General features: G+C 32.9%; 1 protein-coding gene across 1 annotated transcript in view; it reads left to right on the top strand.

The window, feature by feature from the left end:
• The window catches only part of LOC129233133 (ethanolamine kinase 1-like), a 39,708-nt gene that overhangs the window by 9,721 nt on the left and 8,583 nt on the right, over positions 1–21,404 (top strand). Inside the window, exons 2-6 of the mRNA XM_054867195.1 lie at positions 1,483–1,630; positions 7,610–7,869; positions 11,034–11,177; positions 13,321–13,463; positions 14,629–14,712. Of these exons, the coding sequence (XP_054723170.1) occupies positions 1,493–1,630; positions 7,610–7,869; positions 11,034–11,177; positions 13,321–13,463; positions 14,629–14,712 (769 nt within the window). The 5' untranslated portion in view covers positions 1,483–1,492. The remainder of the gene's footprint in view (positions 1–1,482; positions 1,631–7,609; positions 7,870–11,033; positions 11,178–13,320; positions 13,464–14,628; positions 14,713–21,404) is intronic.

Genomic DNA, 21,404 nt, shown 5'->3' with positions numbered 1-21,404 from the left:
AAATGCAAGGACAGTCTGAAAATGAAAGAATTAAAGAAGCCTGGAGTCAGATTCTGCTTCATCATCGCTTTCTGCATCAAAATCAATATTCGTTGGTTACCCTCTGACCCATTAAAAATGGCCGATTCCAAGAGAAGTTTTTTTCTATTTCGGACAATATGGATAAAATATTTGGAAAACAATCCAATTTTTCTTAACTCAAATCAACAAAAAAAAAAGTTTTTCGGCTGTTAAAATAATTCTTTAATTCAGGTTTTATTATTCGGTAGATAGGGGTTTTTGCTTTTATTTTAGTCAGGATAAAAAAAAATCGTTAAATTGCAAAACTTGTTAAATAGAGGTTCGTTAAATTAGGGTCGTAAATACAGTTGGCTCTTTGTCTACGACTTTCAAGGGACCACAAAAAATTGTCCTTAAATAGAATGCTGTTAACACTACAGTTAACCATCTGGGACGGTGAAAAGCTGTCGTTAATTAGAGAAAGTCATTAAATAGAGCATCATTAAACAGAAAGCCAACTGTTTTTCTCTACCCAAAAAGGTTTAATTTAATAATAGTGAATTTAATAACGATTTCAGTGATGTAAGACACGTTAATTTTTTAATTTTGAAAAACCAAATGGAATTTTACGGAAGAATTGGATGAAGCGGTTTGAAAAATCTTACGTACCCTTACGTGGGGGGAGGAGTTGGTCAAAAATTGCCAAAATCATCCTTACATAATTAATGAATGGCCCCCATTACGATTGAAAATGGACTGTTTTTAGTGCAGGTTCGAGTGTGGCCACTCCATTAATTCCTTCTCTTCTTAGTTGAAGTGTGGAAAAAAATTGAGAAAATTTCAATTTTTTGAAATTCCTAAGGTTTTTTTATTTTTGCACTCATTAAAAAAAAGTTTTTTGCTAAACGATCCCTATAATCATCTCTAAAAATCTGTGCATTCATTTGCTTATGAGTTCATTAGAAAAGTTTCTGTGATTAATTATATAAAAAATCAAAGTTTTTTTTTTAATTTGGTTTTTAAAGGTTAAACATGCTCTAAGCAGTTGAGTCATCTATAAAATGCTTATCCAGTGCACAGTCTTGTCAAATATGTTATCTCAGTTGCAAGAAGTATTACTTTAAAGCTGTATCTTTAATAGAAAAAAAAAAATCCTTAGCGATTCCAATGACATGAAAACACAAAAATACCATCATCGAGAAAAAGCAGTTTAAAGTTTTTCTGTTGCATAAGAACACATAGGGAGCATGGCCTAAAACCACTCATAACTTTTTAAATATTTGAACTAAAGCAATGAAACTTTTCCCCTGTGTTCAGAATAGTTTTTAGTTTTGAAATGAGCAATAAAATGTTTTTTGATCGTTTCATCATTTTTGAGGTACTCTAACCCCCTAAGATTAAAAGTGGGCTTGGGTGTGCCCTGTTTTTCAGTGCAGGTCAGAGTGGCCGCACTATATTGATTCCTTCTGCTCTCGGTTGCAGTGTGGAAAGGATGCCCGACGATGGGAGTGGCGCCATCTGCCGTCTGGATGTCCGAGTGTCCAACGAGTCTTTCGCTTCCCTCTGCCAGGGGGCGCTGGATGTCATCGGCATGGTCAAGAACTGGAAGCGGGACCAGATAGACTTCGAGGTGAGCGTCGTTCAAGCTTCTTTTTTTTTTTGTGTTTAGACTTAAATCACGATACTACTTTATATACTGGCGAATAAGTTGATAACTTGCATTGTTTAAATGAAAAGCTGAAAGGCTAAGTTCCTTAAGTCGGTCGACAATATTACGTGCCTATACAAGCAGTGGAATACACACCACGCAGTAGAAGATACAGAATTAATGACAATGTGAAGAAATGAACATTGGAAACTTGTTTGAAAGCTTACCAAAAATTTATCGGTCCATCGAAACCAGAATTTGTTGATTTAAATCAGCTTGATTTGAATCGTGATTAAAATCATGATTTAAATCAAGTGATTTTTTTAAAAAAATCATTGATTTGAATTAGGTGATGTTTTTAACAAAATCATTAATTAAAATCTGTTTATTTTACTTTTATAAATTAATTTTGCATTTTTAGAATGTATTGCTCTAAATTTAACTACACTGCCATGGTTGCCACACTTCCGTCCGAGGGACGGAATTCCGTCTTTTCAAAAATTTTGGCCATCGGATTTTTTTTCCCATGTTCAAAATGATTTTTATAGATGAAACAAATCCTTACTTTTGAATCTCTTACTCTCAAAAAAAGGTCTTATTCTTCTGAAGACAAAAAACTGGCCCATCTGCTAAAGTTAAAAAGAGAAGCTGTTTTTTTCCCCCAAAAAAATAATTAAGTCACGCAATCTGTTGATTTCAACCATTCTTATCTTAATCTGGAAAATTTTACTAAAGTTTTTATCACAATGCAGCTTATAGCCAAGAATCTCATACCTGAATTTTTTTTCATTACTATTTTTTCGTATGAAATATGAACTATTTATGCAACATGAACTATACAATCTGAAGCTTTTTTTCTGCAGTAGCAAATAGTAAGATTTTTTAATGTATTTTATTATTAAGTTCTTTTTCTGCTTTTACCTCATAAGAATCTTGAACAATGATATGTTATTTTTTTATTTAGGTTTTTATTTTTACTTAAGGGGCATTCCAAGGTATTTTTGACATTTATGTAGAGTCCGCAACGTGACCTTTTTGGCCATAACTTTTTAATTTACCGTTTGATTCGCAAATTATTTTTATATTAGCTGGTGTGTTGGTAGGAAAAGATCTAAATAAAATAATATGCTAATCAAACAGTAAATTAAAAAGTTATGGCAAAGAAGGTCACGTTACGAACTCTACATAAATGTCAAAAATACCGTGGAATGCCCCTTAATCTTACAATTTGGTTTTACTATATAGTTACTTCATCAAAAATTAGCATTAATAATGCTAATTTGATGTTTTAGACATATATAATTTATATATGTTTAAAACATCAAACTAAGCGCTAACATTTTGGTGTCGCGAAATGGAGAAACGCGCTTTTCAGTCTTAGCCAATTTTTAGAGTGGCATCCATGACTACGATACAGTAGAGTACCTTTATAACGCCAACGTATATAACTCAATTATCTATAAACTGCACAGCTTTTCAGAAGTTAACGATAGGTTTTAAATACTGGTTAGGGCTTTCACGGCCAGCGTCAATATGACAGGGTTCGTACGCTCCTTCAAAACTCCTCCAATACCCCTTCATTTAGGAAATTATTTTGAAGGGCCCTTCAAACTCCTTCATTTTGGTTTGAACTCCTTCTTTCTTAGTTCAAGACTACATAGTCCTCCTCTATGACAGTGACTTAAAACACTTCGATCAGCAACTTAACATCAACACAAGGGCAATGGTATAAGTACAGTTTTAATGTATTGTTACAAATTCTGTAAATAGTAATTATTGTAGTAACGTAACCTGTAAATAGTTTCCCGTAATGAATATACAACCCCTATACATTCGGCTGAAGTATACGACCCCTATTTCCTTTTTGTTCATTGATAAAATTTGATAACGATCTACTACTTTACAGAAGCGTGTGGAATATTTGAGAAATTTCTTTTCGGTGTCTATATAAGCCGTTAGCGATGGATAAACGGGGAGTTTCGATTGATATTTCGAACTGAGAGCATTTTGCTCTGTTTATTGCGAGGCATTTCGCTGTGTTGTTTTCGTATTTGGAAGTAAATACGTGTGTAAACGTTGAGTTTACGGTGTTGTGTGATAGTTGCTTAATTGCTGATGAATAATTTAGCAGTTGTTGACGCTCTTTCCTGTACATAGTGTAAATAAATTTCCTGTGTTTTTATCAAGAACTGTGTCGTCCTTTCAAGAAAGTGGAAGTCGCACCAAATCCGTTACAGTATTAATTTTGGAAATTTATTTTTTTTTTTCAAATTGAGCACAGAAGTCGTAAAAGTTGAGGATGAAAATATTATGACTAAGACATTTCATAAGTGAAGTAAAACACGCTTAAATAGTGCTTGGCTATTTTTCCGAGTATTATGATTGTTGCTTTTCCCTCCACCACTTTCTCAGTAGCAAAAGTCAGTTTGTCTAATTATTATTTAAATACACTTAAAAATACGTAAGTAGATGTACTATATTAAGTGATTATGTTAAAAAAAACTATTGTTCAGTAAATCGTAGTGACGATATTGTAAAAAGGGTTATATGTTTATGAATATGTGACATGTGACAAAAAGAGGAGTTAGGTGACGTGTGACACTTTGGGACAAAGGAGAAAGGGGTCAAAAAAATGTGATGTCATTTAAGGACAGCTCAAGTACTTCTTCAAAATCTCCTTGTACTCCTTCAAAACTCCTCCAAAACCCTTCCCCCTTCCCCTCCCCCATTTTATTTCTGAAATTGAGTATGAACCCTGTATGAGATAACATTTCTGGGCTTATCGGCCATGGTCTCATTGGAGTAGAAATTCCAGACGTTTCGGCTTGCTTTGCTGCAGCCATCATCAGTGGTTTGAGTTTGGTGAGACTGATTCCTGGCTAGCTATAGAAATTTTCAAACGCCCCTTTAATTTCAACAGAAAAGAGGAGAATTTCAATTTACCAAAAGCATGGCACCCTGCCCTTAGATCCGCTCGCCACAACAGTCTAAAACATACTGTGGTCCCATCCAATCGGAAACCGGTAGCCACCACGGCTCGTGAATCCCATCCAATCAGGTACCAGGATCACCCAGCGGCTTGAATCTCGCCCAATCAGAAACTGGTAGCCACCACGGCTCGTGAATCCCATCCAATCAGGTACCAGGATCACCCAGCGGCTTGAATCTCACCCAATCAGAAACCGGTAGCCACCACGGCTCGTGAATCCCATCCAATCAGGTACCAGGATCACCCAGTGGCTTGAATCTCACCCAATCAGAAACCGGTAGCCACCACGGCTCGTGAATCCCATCCAATCAGGTACCAGGATCACCCAGCGGCTTGAATCTCACCCAATCAGAAACCTTATTCCACCAGCAGCTTGAGAATGCCTCCCAATCAGGACCAGCAGCAGTTTGCTTAAATACCGGAGCCAGGAATCTGTCTCGCCAAACTCAAACCACTGATGATGGCTGCAGCAAAGCAAGCCGAAACGTCTGGAATTTCTACTCCAATTACATGACTCGATGCACAATGATTTTTCTACCGTTTTTTGGTACCTTCACAAAAATCTTGTTTTGAAGTCGGTACTTTCACAAAAATCAAGTAATAAAATCAGTGGCTTCACAAAAACATCGAAAATTTCACAAAAATTCGCATTTTAAAATATAAAATTTCTTTCTCTGTTTAAAACAAAATTTACTCATAAACTAAAATTCTAAGCAGGTTTATATGAACAATCGCTTAAATAGAAACCTTTTTGTAGTATTTTAACTCATTTTTTTGTTTCTCACCAAAGTGTATTTATGCAATATTATCGCAATCTTTCAACATCTGTTTTGAGAAACCGTTTTTCTTATAATTTCCTGTGTTGTACACAGTACATGGCCCATTAAGCTGAAATGACGATGGTATTTTTTGTACTTCTTAGGTTTTTAGCTTCCCCCCCCCCCCAAAAAAAAAACAAAACCTGTTAAAAATAATAGATGACATTTACACTTTTGGAACTAAAATTTCATTTGTTCCACTACCTCTTTTACAAAAATTAGGATGCCTCTAAAATTTCACAAAAACGATGCTGATAAAAAAAAAACTTTCCCAAAAATAGAATGATGCAATACTTTCACAAAAATAGGTAGCAAGAAAAAAATCCTGGATTGGCCCCTGCTCTTAAAGAGCTAGTTAGAAGCTTATGTTTCAAAGATTCGACTTTGAACGATAGCGTCATCTGTTGTATCTTTGAGAAAACAATAACAACGGAAAAAATAAATCGAATTATATAATAGTAGGACAAAGTCTTACAAATAAAGGAGAAATATTTAACTTATTTTGAAATACTATGTACAATAATTCAAGGAATTTCTAGTTTTGCATTGTAGCACCATTTTGATAAAGAGTAATAGAAAAGTAACATTGGTTTTATTTGTTTGAATTATATCAATGAAAAATGAAAGAAAATAGTCTTCATAATTTCAATTACAATTTTGATCAAAATATTCATTCAGAAATTTATTCCTTGATAAATCTCGTATTTAACTGGTTGCGCATCTATATCGAGAGCCAAAGAAAGTAATCGTCAAAGAAACATGAAATTTTTCGAAATGTCAGAATTAGAAAAATCCAATTGAATGATGTTATAACTGTACCTTGCAGTATTGCGTAGAAGCATTTGTCCAGTGTATACTGAGGTTGGGACTTGTAACATTGGTAGATAATTATTATAATGGAATTTTTCAATAGAATTATTATTATGACTGAATGCAGAATGGTCATGACTTTTTTTAACACTCAGGCATAACACTGATCAGTGTTCTTGAACTTGGTCAGTATTTTCAAAATTTAGTCAGCAAAATCGGTATTTTTTTTTTTTTTTTTTTTCAAATTTGCCAAAGAATACATTTTGTGAAAAAAATCGGCATCAGTGTCTTTTCCGTTTTACTTCTGAACTTTATAAAATGTGTGGAAAGAAGTGAGATATCGTGAATATTGCAACCGCATTTTGCAAACCTGTTAAAGTTTTTTATTACTTGATAAGACTCATTTGGTGTTAGCTTCTTTCTCGTCTACTTTCCAAATTTTTTTTTTAAGAAAAGAGCAGATATATGCTTAGTATATTGTAAAAAGACTTGTTCCTCCCCCCCCCTTTTCAGTCCCAATCGTCGCCTCTGTTTGTAGTACTTGCCTCTGTTTATCTAAATAATTATCACTGCATCAGGTCATAGTGTGTATTTATTTTAAATCTATTTTTAAATCAGATCATAGTGTGTATTTGTTTTAAATCTATTTTTAAGTGCTCACTGTAAATAAGGTGTGATTTATCATTGTTCAAAATATCATAAATGTTTTTTTCCTATTTTTGTCCCAAATGTAACGATGTGTACTGTCTCGAGAAAGATGAAAAATATTTTTATTTCGTTGTGTGAATGCATTTATCAGGACACAAGATTCCTTATTTGCAGTTAAGTCTTCTGAACATGTTCTGTTACTGAAAGGGTGTTGAACTTTCTTTCAGGCTGCTTTGTTTCTTTTTCTCCTGAAAGCTCTTTGAAACCTGTTGGCTTAATTACACGCTAACAAATGCACATTCAAAAAATTCAGCATATTCAAATCAGCAAATGAACTGTGCAGAATGCACAATTTTACCCGTCTCTAGTTTGGATTTTTTTTTTTAAAGTAATTTTACGGTGGTTTTAAAAGAAAAAGCAATGTGATTGATAGTAAAAAACTTTTTCCTTAATAACATTGCCTCCGAAACATCGTTTCGAGGAGCACACCCCCATGCTACAAACTAACTTTGTGCCAAATTTCATGAAAATCGGCCCAACGGTCCAGGCGCTATGCACGTCACAGACATCCAGACATCCTCCGGACAGAGAGAAGATTACATTAGGAATGAGGACGCGGATAAATATCGTTTACCGATGTCTATCAATATCTACTATGAAATCTCCGACATTGATGCATATTGTATACTCCTGCAGCTGTTCAAGGATGGCATCACCAACCACCTGCTGCGCTGCTACCTGAGGGCCAGCCCCGATCAGGCGGTCCTGATCAGGGTCTACGGGGAGAAGACGGAGCTGTTCATCGACCGGGACCAGGAGGTGAGGAACATGAGGGCCATGTGCGGGGCGGGACTGTGCGCCCCCCTGCACTGCGCATTTGCCAACGGACTGTGCTACGGGTACTCCCCGGGGGAGGTGCTGGACACGGAGACTGTGCGGGACCCCGACATCGCCAGGTAGCTATCTCCGTTCGTTTCGAAACGATTAAATTTCTATTTGTACTGTTTGACCACGGATTGCATGTAATTTGGCAATCTGCCAAGTAAAGACGATTCCATCTGAATGAATCTAGCAGGGGAGAAGGGAAAATAACGACTGGTTTTGATGCACGCGTTTTATAATGTCACTAGTGCCTTATTCAAAACCATCATTACCATCGCCAGGTATCTCTGTTCGTTTGTGCCGTTTGATTTCGAAATTATTTCATTTGTACATGTTGTTATCATGGTTGCCACACTTCCGTCCAAGGGACGGAATTCCGTCTTTTATAAAATTTCGGTCGTCGGATTTTTTTTTCCATGTTCAAAATGATTTTTATAGATCAAACAAATCTTGACTTTTGAATCTCTCAATCTCGAAAAAGGTCTTATTCTTCTGAGAACAAAAAACTGGCCCATCTGCTAAAGTTAAAAAGATAAGCTGTCCCCCCCCCTCCCCCCCCAAAAAAAAATAATAATTAGAAAAGTCACTCAATCTGTTGATTTCAACCATTCTTATCTTAATCTGGAAAATATTATTAAAGTTTTTATCACAATGCATCTTATAGCCAAGAATCTCATACCTGAATTTTTTTTAATTACTTTTTTTTTGTATGGAATATGAACTATTTATGCAACATGAACTATACAATCTGAAGCTTTTTTTCTGCAGTAGCAAATAGTAAGATTTTTTAATGTATTTTATTATTAAGTTCTTTTTCTGCTTTTACCTCCTAAAAATCTGGGACAATGATATGTTATTTTTTTATTTAGGTTTTAATTTTTACTTAATCTTAAAATTTGGTTTTACTATGTAGTTGCAGCATCAAAAATTAGCATTATATATGTCTAAAACATCAAACAAACTAAGCGCTAACATTTTGGTGTCGCAAAATGGAGCCACGCGCTTTTCAGTTTAATTTTTAGAGTGGCACCCATGGTTTTTATATTTCTGCACTGGTAAACCAGGGCCCAATACTGGCTGATTTTGCTACCGTTTTTCGGTACCTTCACAAAAATCTTGTTTTGAAATCGGTACTTTCACAAAAATCAAGTGATAAAATCAGTGGCTTCACAAAAACATCGAACATTTCACAAAAATTTTCATTTTAAAATATGCAATTTGTTTCTCTGTTCAAAACAAAACTTACTCATAAAATAAAATTCTAAACAGGTTTATATGAACAATCGCTTAAATAGAAACCTTTTTGTGGTATTTTAACTCATTTTTAGCTGTTTCTCGCCAAGGTGTATTTATGCAATAGTATCACAATCTTTAAACATCTGTTCTGGGAAACCGTTTTTCTCATAATTTCCAATATTGTACACAGCCCATTAAGCTGAAATCACGATGGTATTTTTGGTACTTCTTAAGTTTTTAGCTCCCCCGCTCCCCCAAAAAAATAATACTAGATGACATTTACACTTTTGGAACTAAAATTTCACTTGTTCTACTTCTCTTTTGCAAAAATTAGGATGCCTCTAAAAGTTCACAGAAACAATGCTGATAAAAAAGAGCATTCACAAAAATAGAATGATGCAATACTTTCACAAAAATAGGTAGCAAGAAAAAAAATCCTGGATTGGCCCCTGTAAACAAAATTACGTCATCAGCATTTTATGATTTTGTTTCAGTCGGTTCGAATTTTCTTCACTGAAATAAAGACGAATCATTGAAAAATTGGTTCCTTAATTCAGTTGTTTTGAAATTAATTCAATTAAAGAAATGTTCTCCTTGAATATTTTATTATTACATGAAGCAAACAAACAAAAGTGTAAAACTCAAAGTTAAAAAATCCGGGATTGCAGCAAAGTATTGCTAATGGGCGATTTCACAGTATTTTGGAGAAATATCGAGTCTGTAACATGACACTTTGTTAGGGGCGGGACAGTGCCCCCCCCCCTGCACTGCGCATTCGCCAACGGACTGTGCTACGGGTACTCCCCGGGGAGGTCCTGGACACGGAGACTGTGCGGGACACAGGCATCCCCAGGTATCTCTGTTCATTTTGAAACGATTCATTTGTTATTTCTATGTACACTGGTGAACAAAATTATCGTCATCGGCACTTTATGATTTTGTTTCGGTCGGTTTGAATTTTCTTCACTGAAGTAAAGATGAATCATTGAAAAATTAGTTCAATTCAGTTAAATTTCTAAAATTAATGAAATTTAAAAAAAATGTTCTGCTTGAATATTTTACCATTACGTGAAGCAAACGAACAAAAGTATAGAATTTAGTAAAAAATGTACTCTTAGTTTCGTATTTTGTATAAAACAAAAGTATTCAGCAATTTCTGATTGTGTTTTAATCATAACTTAATGATTTCTTCACCAAAACAAAGATGAATAATTTAAAAAAAGTTCTTAATTCAGTTAAGTTTTTGAAATTTATGTAATTTAAAAAAAAGTACAGCTCGAATACTTTATCATTACGTGAGACAAAATTGAAAGCCAAAACATGAATGTCTATTACCATTAGTGGTCTTAAGTTGTTTTTTTTTTTTTTTTTTCAAAATAAATGACAATTATTTCTAGAGAAAAAAATAAACTAAAAAAAAAATTTGATGTAACTATAACCAGTCTTGCATAATATAGACGAACACGCGAACGGCATTCACAGAAAATTTTTGCCTCTGCAGAAATTTTTCATATTGCTAACGTTAATTTAAAAAAAAAAAAAAATTTAAGTAAATTTTTTTAAAAATTCCAGTTTATTTCTGTTAAAGCCTTTTAAAGCATATTGTGAAAAAAATAATGGTTTTGGTAGTTTTTGCAATAAAATTCTCAAACTTTTGTTAGCCTAAGTAAGGGTTGCTTAATGACATTGGTTTTCAGTTCACTTGACTGTTAAAGATACCAGAGTCAAATGCTTATTGCCAAGCAAAAAATTTTAAATTTTGAAACATTCAGAACATTAAATAATCCTCTTCAGTAAAAATACGTTTCTCTCTTTGCTCATTTGTTTCGCATTGTTACTTGAAATTAAAGTTTACTATTTTGAACTTGAATTGCTGCATAGTAAATACAACCAAACCTGTTTTTCTCCGGTCTTTTTTTGTGTAATTTTTACGGGATTAGGGAGTCTCTAATGGAGCGTGTGTGTTTGAGTCGTAGTCAATTATTTTTTTTTTCGATTCCAGGTTGATTGCCCGTCGTCTGGCCAGGATGCATGGAGTGCGTTCTGGTTCTAATGGGGTGGTGCCCCGCCCCTCCCTCTTCCCCGTTCTGCACAAGTACCTGGGCCTGGTGCCACACTCCTTCACAGACCCCCTCAAGGACGAAAGGTCAGTTCCCATTGTCATGTCCTATGCTAAAGTACCTGGAAAAAAAAAATGTATTCAAAGGATTTAATGCGCAAAATATTTCGATAAAGTTTTGTGAAAAATATTTTTCTGTTTGTGAATGTCGATTCGATTTTAGAGGATTTAATATGTGTAGGGTAACGGCACTACAGTAACAGACGAGGATCCAGTAACAGACATTTATTAGTATGAATTTAAATAATAAGCCTTTTAGTCGGTAAAACAAATGTTGCTACAGCCCTTAAATACAGTGGAGACAAGTGTTGGAAGGGTGAATTTTATGAGCCAGTTGGTATTCATGAGGCAGTGGTGGAAGGTGATGAACATCCACCACGAGATCTTTTGGTGTTTCATGTTCATTTGAATTTAATAAGGTTTTAGTTCTGAAAATGAAGAACGTTTGCACATTTTGAAGAGAAAAATGGGAACTCTGCATAACTCATCTTATCTGTTACTGGGTACAGGGTGATTGTGTTCCGATATTTTACCGAATTTCCGGTATTTTCGGATGTTTTTTCCAGTATTTTTATGTCCGAAAATACCGGAATTATGTTTTTTTCGTAATGCTTTTATCTCCCTACCTCCGCAAATTTTTTATTATTGTATAATACTCATCAAATATACCTGCAAGAGCCTTAAGATGGACACCTATCCCTTAAGATGGACAAATGTCAAGATAATTTTGTATAACACCAGCTCAAAAGTAACTTTGTAACTCATTAAAAATTTAATCAAATGTACACACACTATTTTGACTCAGAACTATTTAATACTATGGCATAGGTGCACTTAAGTAATAGGGGGCCAAAGATTACCCCCCCCCCCCCGTTCTCGCTTTGAAACTTTCAGGTATTTTTTGATGAACTCACAATCACCCCGTACTGGGTATCATCAGAATGGTCGGTGTCTGTCTCTGGGGGGGGGGGAGGATCTGCCCTTTTATCGAAATGTGACAAAGAAAAATAGAATCGACTCATTCAGAGGATCCAGGAGCAGCCAAACGTGAAATGAGATGTCGTTTCATGAGGGAAAAATAGTTCAAAAAGCCTAAATATATTAAAAAGCTCAGAAAATGGAGTTTATCTGAGAGCGATGTCTTAAGCATATCTATTACTGGTGCCGTTACTGAAAAAAAAAAAAAAACTATGTATTCAAAGGATTTATACCGCAAATACTTCAAAAAAGTTTGTATTTGAATGTTGATTTGATTTTTAAGGATTTAATATGTGCATATCAGGACTGGTCCCCCACCTAAATGTCCTTTTTTAAAAGTTTCTAAAGGTCCTTTTGTCAAGAACTGGTTCATTTTTCCGTTAAAATTCCAGTTTCATTTTGAATTTTACCTGTCGTCTTTTTTATTTATTCCCTTTTTTCCCCCTAAATCCGGGGAATTTTGAAAATTTCTTTAAAGACCAGGAAAGGGCAGGGAATTTTATTTCTTTTTAAATTAAAGTTGTAAAAATCAATGCTGAAACCTTCTATTATGAACACGTGATTTTTGTTTTGTTCTTGTGTTTGCCTATCTTGTTTTGTGTTCATTGTTTCTTTTTTTTCATTGTTTGCTTGTATTTAATATGTTCAATCCTTTTTTTTTAGTTTCAAGTTTCTAAAAGTCAAGAACTGGTCCCTTTTTCCTTTAAAATTCCAGAATTTTACCTGTATTTTTTTTTTTTGATCATTCACATTTTTTCCCCTAAATGAATTTCGAAAATATCCTTAAAGACCAAGAAAGTGCAGGGAATTTTAATTTTTTTACAAAAGGAAGTTTTAAAGACCAAACCTTCTAACTATAAAATAGTAATAATAATGATTACAATAACATGAATTAATGAAAGAAATGCAATAAAAAGTGGTAATTTTACTTTAAAGTTTTTAATTTTTTTAAAAATAAATATTAAAATGTTTGTCATAAAAAGCAAAATATGTTACTTAATGATTTGTTTGACTTACTTGATGCTTTATTTGACATGCATCTGGAATATTATGCTAATTTAATTTAGATAGCATGAAATTAGTCATCATTAGTTTTAAACATACTGTATATTGACTGATAAAGCTCAGTTTGTATTGCTTTTGATTTCGACCAATAGTCTTCCGTTACTGACCCAAACTGATTCTCCGACAGGTTGAGGAGCTGCATTCCTTCGCGAGAGGAGTTGGAGGCTGAAGTGGAGACCCTCAAGGAGCACCTGGTGCCCCTTGATTCTCCTGTGGTCTTCTCGCACAACGACCTCTTGCTGAAAAATGTCATCTACAACAAGGAGAAACGTAAGCTCGCTTTTTTCTCTCTGTTCTCGGCAACAGCACTCTCCTGTGGTGCCTAGTTTTTAGCCTACTTTCCCAGTAAAAGTCAGAAAAAGAAGAAAAAAGCATTAAAGAAGGCTTAATGCATCTTAAAAATATCGCAAAAAACAAAAAAAAGTCAAAAATAAATAAAATAATTAAATAAATATTGAAAAATTAAAAATTGGAAACTAGGGTATTGAGATGGGGAAAAATGGTCTGTCGGTCTGTCTGTTTGTCGGTCGTAAAAAGAAGTAAAAAACCGGAAAGTGTGGGGAAATTTGCTTTTTTTGAAAATTAGAACTGCAATAAAGAATGGTAATTAACTTGGGTTTTTTGTTTAAGTAAATATTAAAATGTCTATTATAAAGAAAAAACTATTTTGTGTTTTATTCGAGATGCATAGTGAATTTTGTGCTGATGTAATTTAGAGACCATGAGACATGATTATAACTTTTCCATTTGCAATAAAGAATGGTAATTAACTTGCAATAAAGAATGGTAATTAACTTGGGTTTTTTGTTTAAATAAATATTAAATTGTCTATTATAAAAGCAAAGACTATTTTGTGTTTTATTCGAGATGCATAGTGAATTTTGTGCTAAAGTAATTTAGAGACCATGAGTTATAATTATAACTTTTCCATTTGCAATAAAGAATGGTAATTAACTTGGGTTTTTTTTTCAATAAATATTAAAATGTCTGTTATAAAAACAAAGACTCTTTTGTGTTTTATTCGAGATGCATAGTGAATTTTGTGCTAATGTAATTTAGAGAACCTGAGATCAGTCATCAATATTTATAACTTTTCCATTTTTTTCTTAAATGTCCTTAAAATACATATATTTAAAAGTTAAAAATGAACAATAACACGATCATAAGTTTTTAAAACATTGAATCAATTTTATATTTCATTTTCTTGGATTCACATTACAAATTTTACTGTGGCAGTAATTTGTTAATGTGCCTTGAATCAGTGTGTAAATTATTTTGATTAATCCGTATTCATTCAGATGACCGCCGTTAATCCAAATTAATGTGTTTCAACTGCATTAAGCTTACCTAGTTCTGGTGGTTTGTCATTACTGCTTTGATGTAATGTTTTGTAATAAAATGCATGATGATGATAAAACTTTTTATTGTTCTTTAGATGAAGTAACCTTCATTGACTATGAGTATGCAGACTATAACTACCAAGCCCTGGACATTGGTAACCACTTCTGTGAGTTCGCGGGTAAGTTGAGCTAGTTTAAGTTGAAATAGTTTAAGTTGAAATAGGTGATTTCGTATTGCCAGGACTTCCTTGTCTTAGTGCTTTTCCTGAAAATAATTCCTGATATTTTTCTTATTTTGAGTATTAACTTATTCATAGCTGCCAAATGAAATTTTGCAGCCTTCTTTCGTTATTGCCTAAATAAGGGATTTTTTAGTCATTAGAATTTTGAGAAAAATCCCTATAGTAAAATGATTGGGATCTCAAAAGCGAAACCTTTTCATACACGGATATAAATATTTTGATTGTTGTCCAATCATTTTCAAAACATGTTTCTTGCAAATGGCATGAAACACGTTAAAATGTTAATTAAACGTCAAATTAATGCATTCATTTTTATGACTAAGTCTTTATTATTGAAATGTGTTAAAAAAAATATTTTCATTATTTTGATTTGTACTGTTATAAATAAGAAAGACATTAGGGTTAGAAAAGATTTCAGATCTTGTCATTTTATTAGAGGCTTTTAATTAAAATTGTTATCTTTTTTTCTTTCATGAAGAAATTTTACTATCCTCTTATAACATGGTTTAGATGTGACACGGTACCTATTGCCCTGATTTATGTTATAAAAATGTATAAAAATAAATAAAATTAATTTCATAGATAAAGTCTCGTAAACAAGGTTCGTACGCTCCTTCAAAACTCCTCCAATACTCCTTCTTTTATGAAAAATATTTGAAGGGCCCTTCAAACTCCTTCATTTTGGTTTTAATTTCTTCAAAACTCCTTCGTTTTTTTGTTCAAGACTACATCATCTTCCTCTATGACAGTGACTTAAAATACTTCGATCGACAACTTAACATCGTCACTAGGGCAAAGGTATATTTACGATTTTGACGTAGTAATTTGGTATATTTATTTTTTTCATAAAGATGTGATTTACAAATTGCGCACAAGACTCATAAAAGTTGAAGAGAAAATATTATTAGATGACTAAGACATTTCATCAGTGAAGTAAAACATGCTTAAATGGTGCTTGGCTATTTTTTCAAGTTTTAGGATTATTGTTTTTTCCTCCTCCCCACTCTCAGCAGCAAAAGTCAGGTTGTCTAATAATTTTTTTCAATTATTTAAAAAAACATTTAAGTAGATGTACTATATTAAGTGATTATGTTAAAAAAAAAAGTTGTTTTGTAGGTTGCAGTTATGATATTGTAAAAAGGGTCATCCACAAGTGATGTCGTGCTTTGAGGCGGACACAGGTTCATTAAATTGTGACAAGGGGAAGAGGGAGGGTGACAAAAAGTGACATCATGCAGTTATTACAGCAATATGTTTGTAAAAAATATGACATATGACAATAGGAGTAGTAAGGTGATGTGACACTTTGTGTGACAAAGGGGAAGGGTGCTGAATGTGTTGAAAAAAAGTGCGACATTTAAGGATGGCCCGTTAGTGCTCCTTCAAAACTCTTTCATTTTATTTCTGAAATTTGAGTATGAACCCTGTAATCTTTTTTTTATAAATGAAGCTATTTTATTCTTCTCGTATAACACGGTTTCGATATGACACGATACCTATTGCCCTGATTTGTTATAAAAATGTATAAAAATAAATAAAATAATTTATTTTCATAAATAAAGTCTTGTATAACACAGTTTCGATAAAGCGTGGTACAAATGAACTCTGTTGTACGAGGGGTGCCTTTATTCGGTTTGTGTGCCAAATATTAAGTGCATCTCTTGCAGGGTTTGCCTATATATCCAATATTTATTTTGAAAATATCCTAGTATTTTGAGATTTTCAATATTTATTTCTTCAAGTATAGTATTAACAATACTGTATATTAATGATGGTGATATTGTTCATTTATTATTAAAAATAACAAAAAAGTCATGAACTATATTTTTATAATTTCAGGGCCCAATACTGGCCGATTTTGCTACCGTTTTTCGGTACCTTCACAAAAATCTTGTTTTGAAATAGGTACTTTCACAAAAATCAAGTAATAAAATCAGTAGCTTCACAAAAACATCAAAAATTTCACAAAAATTCGCGTTTTGAAATATAAAATGTGTTTCTCTATTTAAAACAAAATATACTCATAAAATAAAATTCTAAGCAGGTTTATGTGAACAATCGCTTAAATAGAAACCTTTTTGTGGTATTTTAACTCATTTTTAGCTGTTTCTTGCCTAAGTGTATTTATGCAATAGTATCGCAATCTTTAAACATCTGTTTTGAGGAACCGTTTTTCTCATCATTTCCTATATTGTACACAGTACATAGCCTCTTAAGCTGAAATGACGATGGTATTTTTGGTACTTCTTAGGTTTTTAGCTCCCCCCCCCCCCCCAAAAAAAAACGAAATCTGTTAAAAGTAATACTAGATAACATTGACACTTTTGGAACTAAAATTTCACTTATTCTACTTCTCTTTTACAAAAATGAGGATGCCTCTTTTTAAAATTTCAAAAAAACAGTGCAAATGATTAAAAAAAAAAAACTTTCACAAAAATAGAATGATGCAATACTTTCACAAAAATAGGTAGAGAGAAAAAAATCCTGGATTGGCCCCTGACATATTGCAATAACAATATAAGAAAATAAAGAGTGATATGAGGATGCATTAACTATTTTGAAGACTTTAGTTTCTGGTGATTAAAAATATCGAATACATATCAGAATATCTGATATTTTTGAAAATATGATATTTTCAAACCCTGATTGATCTCTTCTAATAAGTCAAAGTTCGTCTTTGGTCTCCTTCGAGAATTCACTATACTGGTCAGACTGCCATTTGTTGGTGATGTCGTATATTATTGTTACGATCATTCAACAATTTATCAGAAGGTTGTATTATTAGATAAAAAACAAAAGGCCAAAGATATAAAATCATACATGTACATTTATTTATATTGCGAAATCACTAAATATGCCAACGCTTTTTTCTCTCCTAATATCTTATTCGATTTTTGTTGAATTAAAATATTCATGGAATTAGAAATTAAAAGATGAAGTTATTTTTTTCTTTGCTTCTGGTAACTCATGAACGTCTGCAAGGCTTCGTTATATTGTTTTAGGTGATGGAAGTTTTTTTTTTTTTAATTTTTATTATATATATATATATATATATATATCAGGAGCCAATCCAGAATTTTTTTCTCGCTACCTATTTTTGTGAAAGTATTGCATCATTCTATTTTTGTGAAAGTTTTTTTTTTTTATCAGCATTGTTTTTTTTTGTTTTTTTTTTTTTTTGAAATTTTAGAGGCATCCTAATTTTTGTAAAAGAGAAGTAGAACAAGTGAAATTTTAGTTCGAAAAGTGTAAATGTCATCTGGTATTATTTTTAACAGGTTTCGTTTTTTGGGGAGGGGGAGCTAAAAATCTAAGAAGTACGAAAAATATCATCGTCATTTCAGCTTAATGGGCTATGTACTGTGTACAATATAGGAAATGATGAGAAAAATGGTTTCCCAAAACAGATGTTGAAAGATTGCGATACTATTGCATAAATACACTTTGGCGAGAAACAGCTAAAAATGAGTTAAAATACTACAAAAAGTTTTCTATTTAAGCGATGGTTCATATAAACCTGCTTAGAATTTTATTTAATGAGTAAATTTTGTTTTAAACAGGGAAACAAATTTTATATTTTAAAATGCGAATTTTTGTGAAATTTTTGATGTTTTTGTGAAGCCACTGATTTTATAACTTGATTTTTGTGAAAGTACCGATTTCAAAACAAGATTTTTGTGAAGGTACCGAAAAACTGTAGCAAAATCAGCCTGTATTGGGCCCTGTATATATATATATATATATATATATATATATATATATATATATATATATATATATATATATATATAATATATTAATTTTCAGAAAAGTAAACAGCATGTTTTGTATGTTTTATTGGAATAAAGTTTTAGCTATCATCAAATTTTACACCTAAAGACTTAACTACGTTGTAGCACAGTACACTTTGCCTTGATTTACATTATTTCAAAGTCTCATAGGACACAAAATATGGTTCATACTGCCCAGATTTATGTTATGTACATGGACGGATACAACTCCCTTGACGGATCCTGCACCGGTAATTTTTCCCAATTGAAGTCCTAAAATGCAATTGAAGGCGATCTTTGATGACGTTGAGAAAAAAAAAGTGGGGTTCGAATTTTTCTTCCGCAAATTTTTCGGAATTGAAGACTCAAAAAGCAATTTTAGACGACCTTTGGCGACGTTGGGAAGGGGTTTCGAAACATTCTCGCGGAATTATTGTGAAATGGATGTTCTAAAATGCAGCACTTTCAACGGAAAGGGAAAGGAATACCGGTAATTTTTCCGAATTGAAGTCCTAAAATGCAATTGAAGGCGATCTTTGATGACGTTGAGGAAAAAAAAATGGGGTTCGAATCTTTCTTCCGCAATTTTTTCGGAATTGAAGATTCAAAAAGCAATTTTAGACGACCTTTGGCGATGTTAGGAAGGGGTTTCGAAACATTCTCCCGCAACTATTGCGAAATTGATGTTCTAAAATGCAATTAAGGAATAGCTCTTTCAACGGAAATGGAAAGGAATAACTTCGGAGACCTCCTTGGCTAAATTTCTATGTTTCAGCTGTTTTAGATTTAAATGCTATTGCAGCAAATGTGAAACTTATAAATCAGATAACGAATAAAAGTTCGTTGAAAAATCAACCGCCCCCTCCTTGAAAAGTTTCTAGATCCACCCTTGGTTATGTAAATGCATAAAAGGAAATTAAATCTTACATCTTTAAACGAGCAATTCTTGTGGGTATGTATATATTTCGCATCTCGGAAACGGCTCTAACGATTTGGATGAAATTTTGGATTTAATCGTAGTTAGCATTCTTAGCTTCTTTACATCAGCGTTTTTTCTGTAAAAAACGAGTTTTTTAATACAAAGTCTAATTGAGTTAAGCCTTGAAGTAAACTGTGAATTGACGCATCAGGCAAACCAGTGGTTGGAAGTAGCGCGCTACAAGTAGCGAAGCTACTGTAGTAGCTACAGTTTTGAGTAGTTTGTAGTGTAGCGCACTACTTTTTAAAAAAGTAGTGTAGTGAGTAGTTAACAACAAAAAAATAGTAGTTTGTAGCGATTTCTGGAAACTACTTTTAAATAAACTGAAAAAATAAATAAATAAATAATGTTCAAACGAATTTGACTGGCGCAAATTTTACATAAGTACATCAGCGGATGCAATGAGGAATAAGACTCATAAAAATATGAGCTGACCTCAGGCATTTCATTTTGACACCATACTTTCTATCTGTTCGACGCCATTAGTTTGTTTGCCGTCGTAATTTTCATATTTTACCTATATTTATATTGAAAAAAACACTTATTTTCGTGAAAATGAAGATATCGGTGATTTTGCGAGTTGAAAATTTGGTGAATTTTACATGAACAGACATGTGGGGTGTTGGGTACAGGGGCAACGTTTTATTAACAGAAATTTCGAGTTTCTAAAAAAAGTTTTTTTTTTTTTTAAATTGGTTTTGGCCTAGCATACAAGTCCTGTTTTACACTTTCAGGTGCAAGTTGGCACGTGTTGCCGTTGTGCAAATTATATGAAACTTTTTTTCATGATTGTTTTGACACAAGAGGAAAAATACAAGAGTGTATGCGACTTGAAAAATTGACTTTCATTTTTTGATTGACAACCTATTATGTATGCTTTTTATTTACTTATTTTTTGGAAAGTAGTTTGTAGTTGCTACATTTTGAAAAAGGTAGTTGTAGTTGTAGTTAACTTCATTTGTAATAAAGTAGTTGTAACTGTAGTTTGCTACAAAAAAATAGTTTTTCCAACCACTGAGGCAGACGATTTGACACCATAACAATGAAAATTTATCCCTTCTCGCTTTAAAATTTAAAACTTGCTTAGGGTTGCCCTGCTTAGCTGATAATGGCCACTTTGGGTAATTTCAAGCACACTTGATTAAAAACAAATTCAACAGCATTATGTAATTCGATGTACGGCTTTTTTCTTTTTTAACTATTGCTTGACCGTCCTATTTTATTTTATTTATTTATTTTCTTTTTACACTTCAAATAGTTTAACATGTTTTTTTAAATCGCGCATCTAAATTTTATTTCGAAGAAACGCAAGTCTTGAGACTGTTTATGTTTTGTTAAGACAATTGTTATCATTTGTTGGAATGGTTTGTAGATTATCAGTTTTGATGGATATCATGCTGTATGTAGCATTTTCTGGCGTAAAGTGACCAACGACACTAAAAGTACTTGTTCAAAGAGAAAATCTCGATGGGGATAAAATCGTGAAACGCAAAACCGATTTCACCATAGCAAAACTGGCTCCAAGGTCAAAATATTTTAATTACTGACAAGAAAAATTGTATAGTGGAAACAAATGTAACAGATGAAAATTTGTCTCTTCTCGCTTCAAAATTTTAAACTTGCTTAGGGTTGCCAGGCTTGGCTGATATTGGCCACTTTGGCTAATTTCAATCGCACTTGGCTAAAAACAAATTCAAAAGCACTATGTAAGTCGATGTAAAGCTTTTTTTTTTTTAAGCAAAACTATTGCTTGACCGTCCTATTTAATTTTATTTATTTATCTTCTTTTTAACATTTCAAATAATTTTATATGTTTGTTAAATCACGCATCTAAATTGAATTTCGAAAAAACAAATGTCTTGAAACTGTTTATATTTTGT

Source organism: Uloborus diversus, unplaced genomic scaffold (genome assembly GCF_026930045.1).
Source record: "Uloborus diversus isolate 005 unplaced genomic scaffold, Udiv.v.3.1 scaffold_18, whole genome shotgun sequence".
In the NCBI taxonomy this organism is placed as follows: domain Eukaryota; kingdom Metazoa; phylum Arthropoda; class Arachnida; order Araneae; family Uloboridae; genus Uloborus; species Uloborus diversus.
Note: the sequence above shows the minus strand (reverse complement) of the source record. Positions and strands in the feature narration are given on the sequence as shown.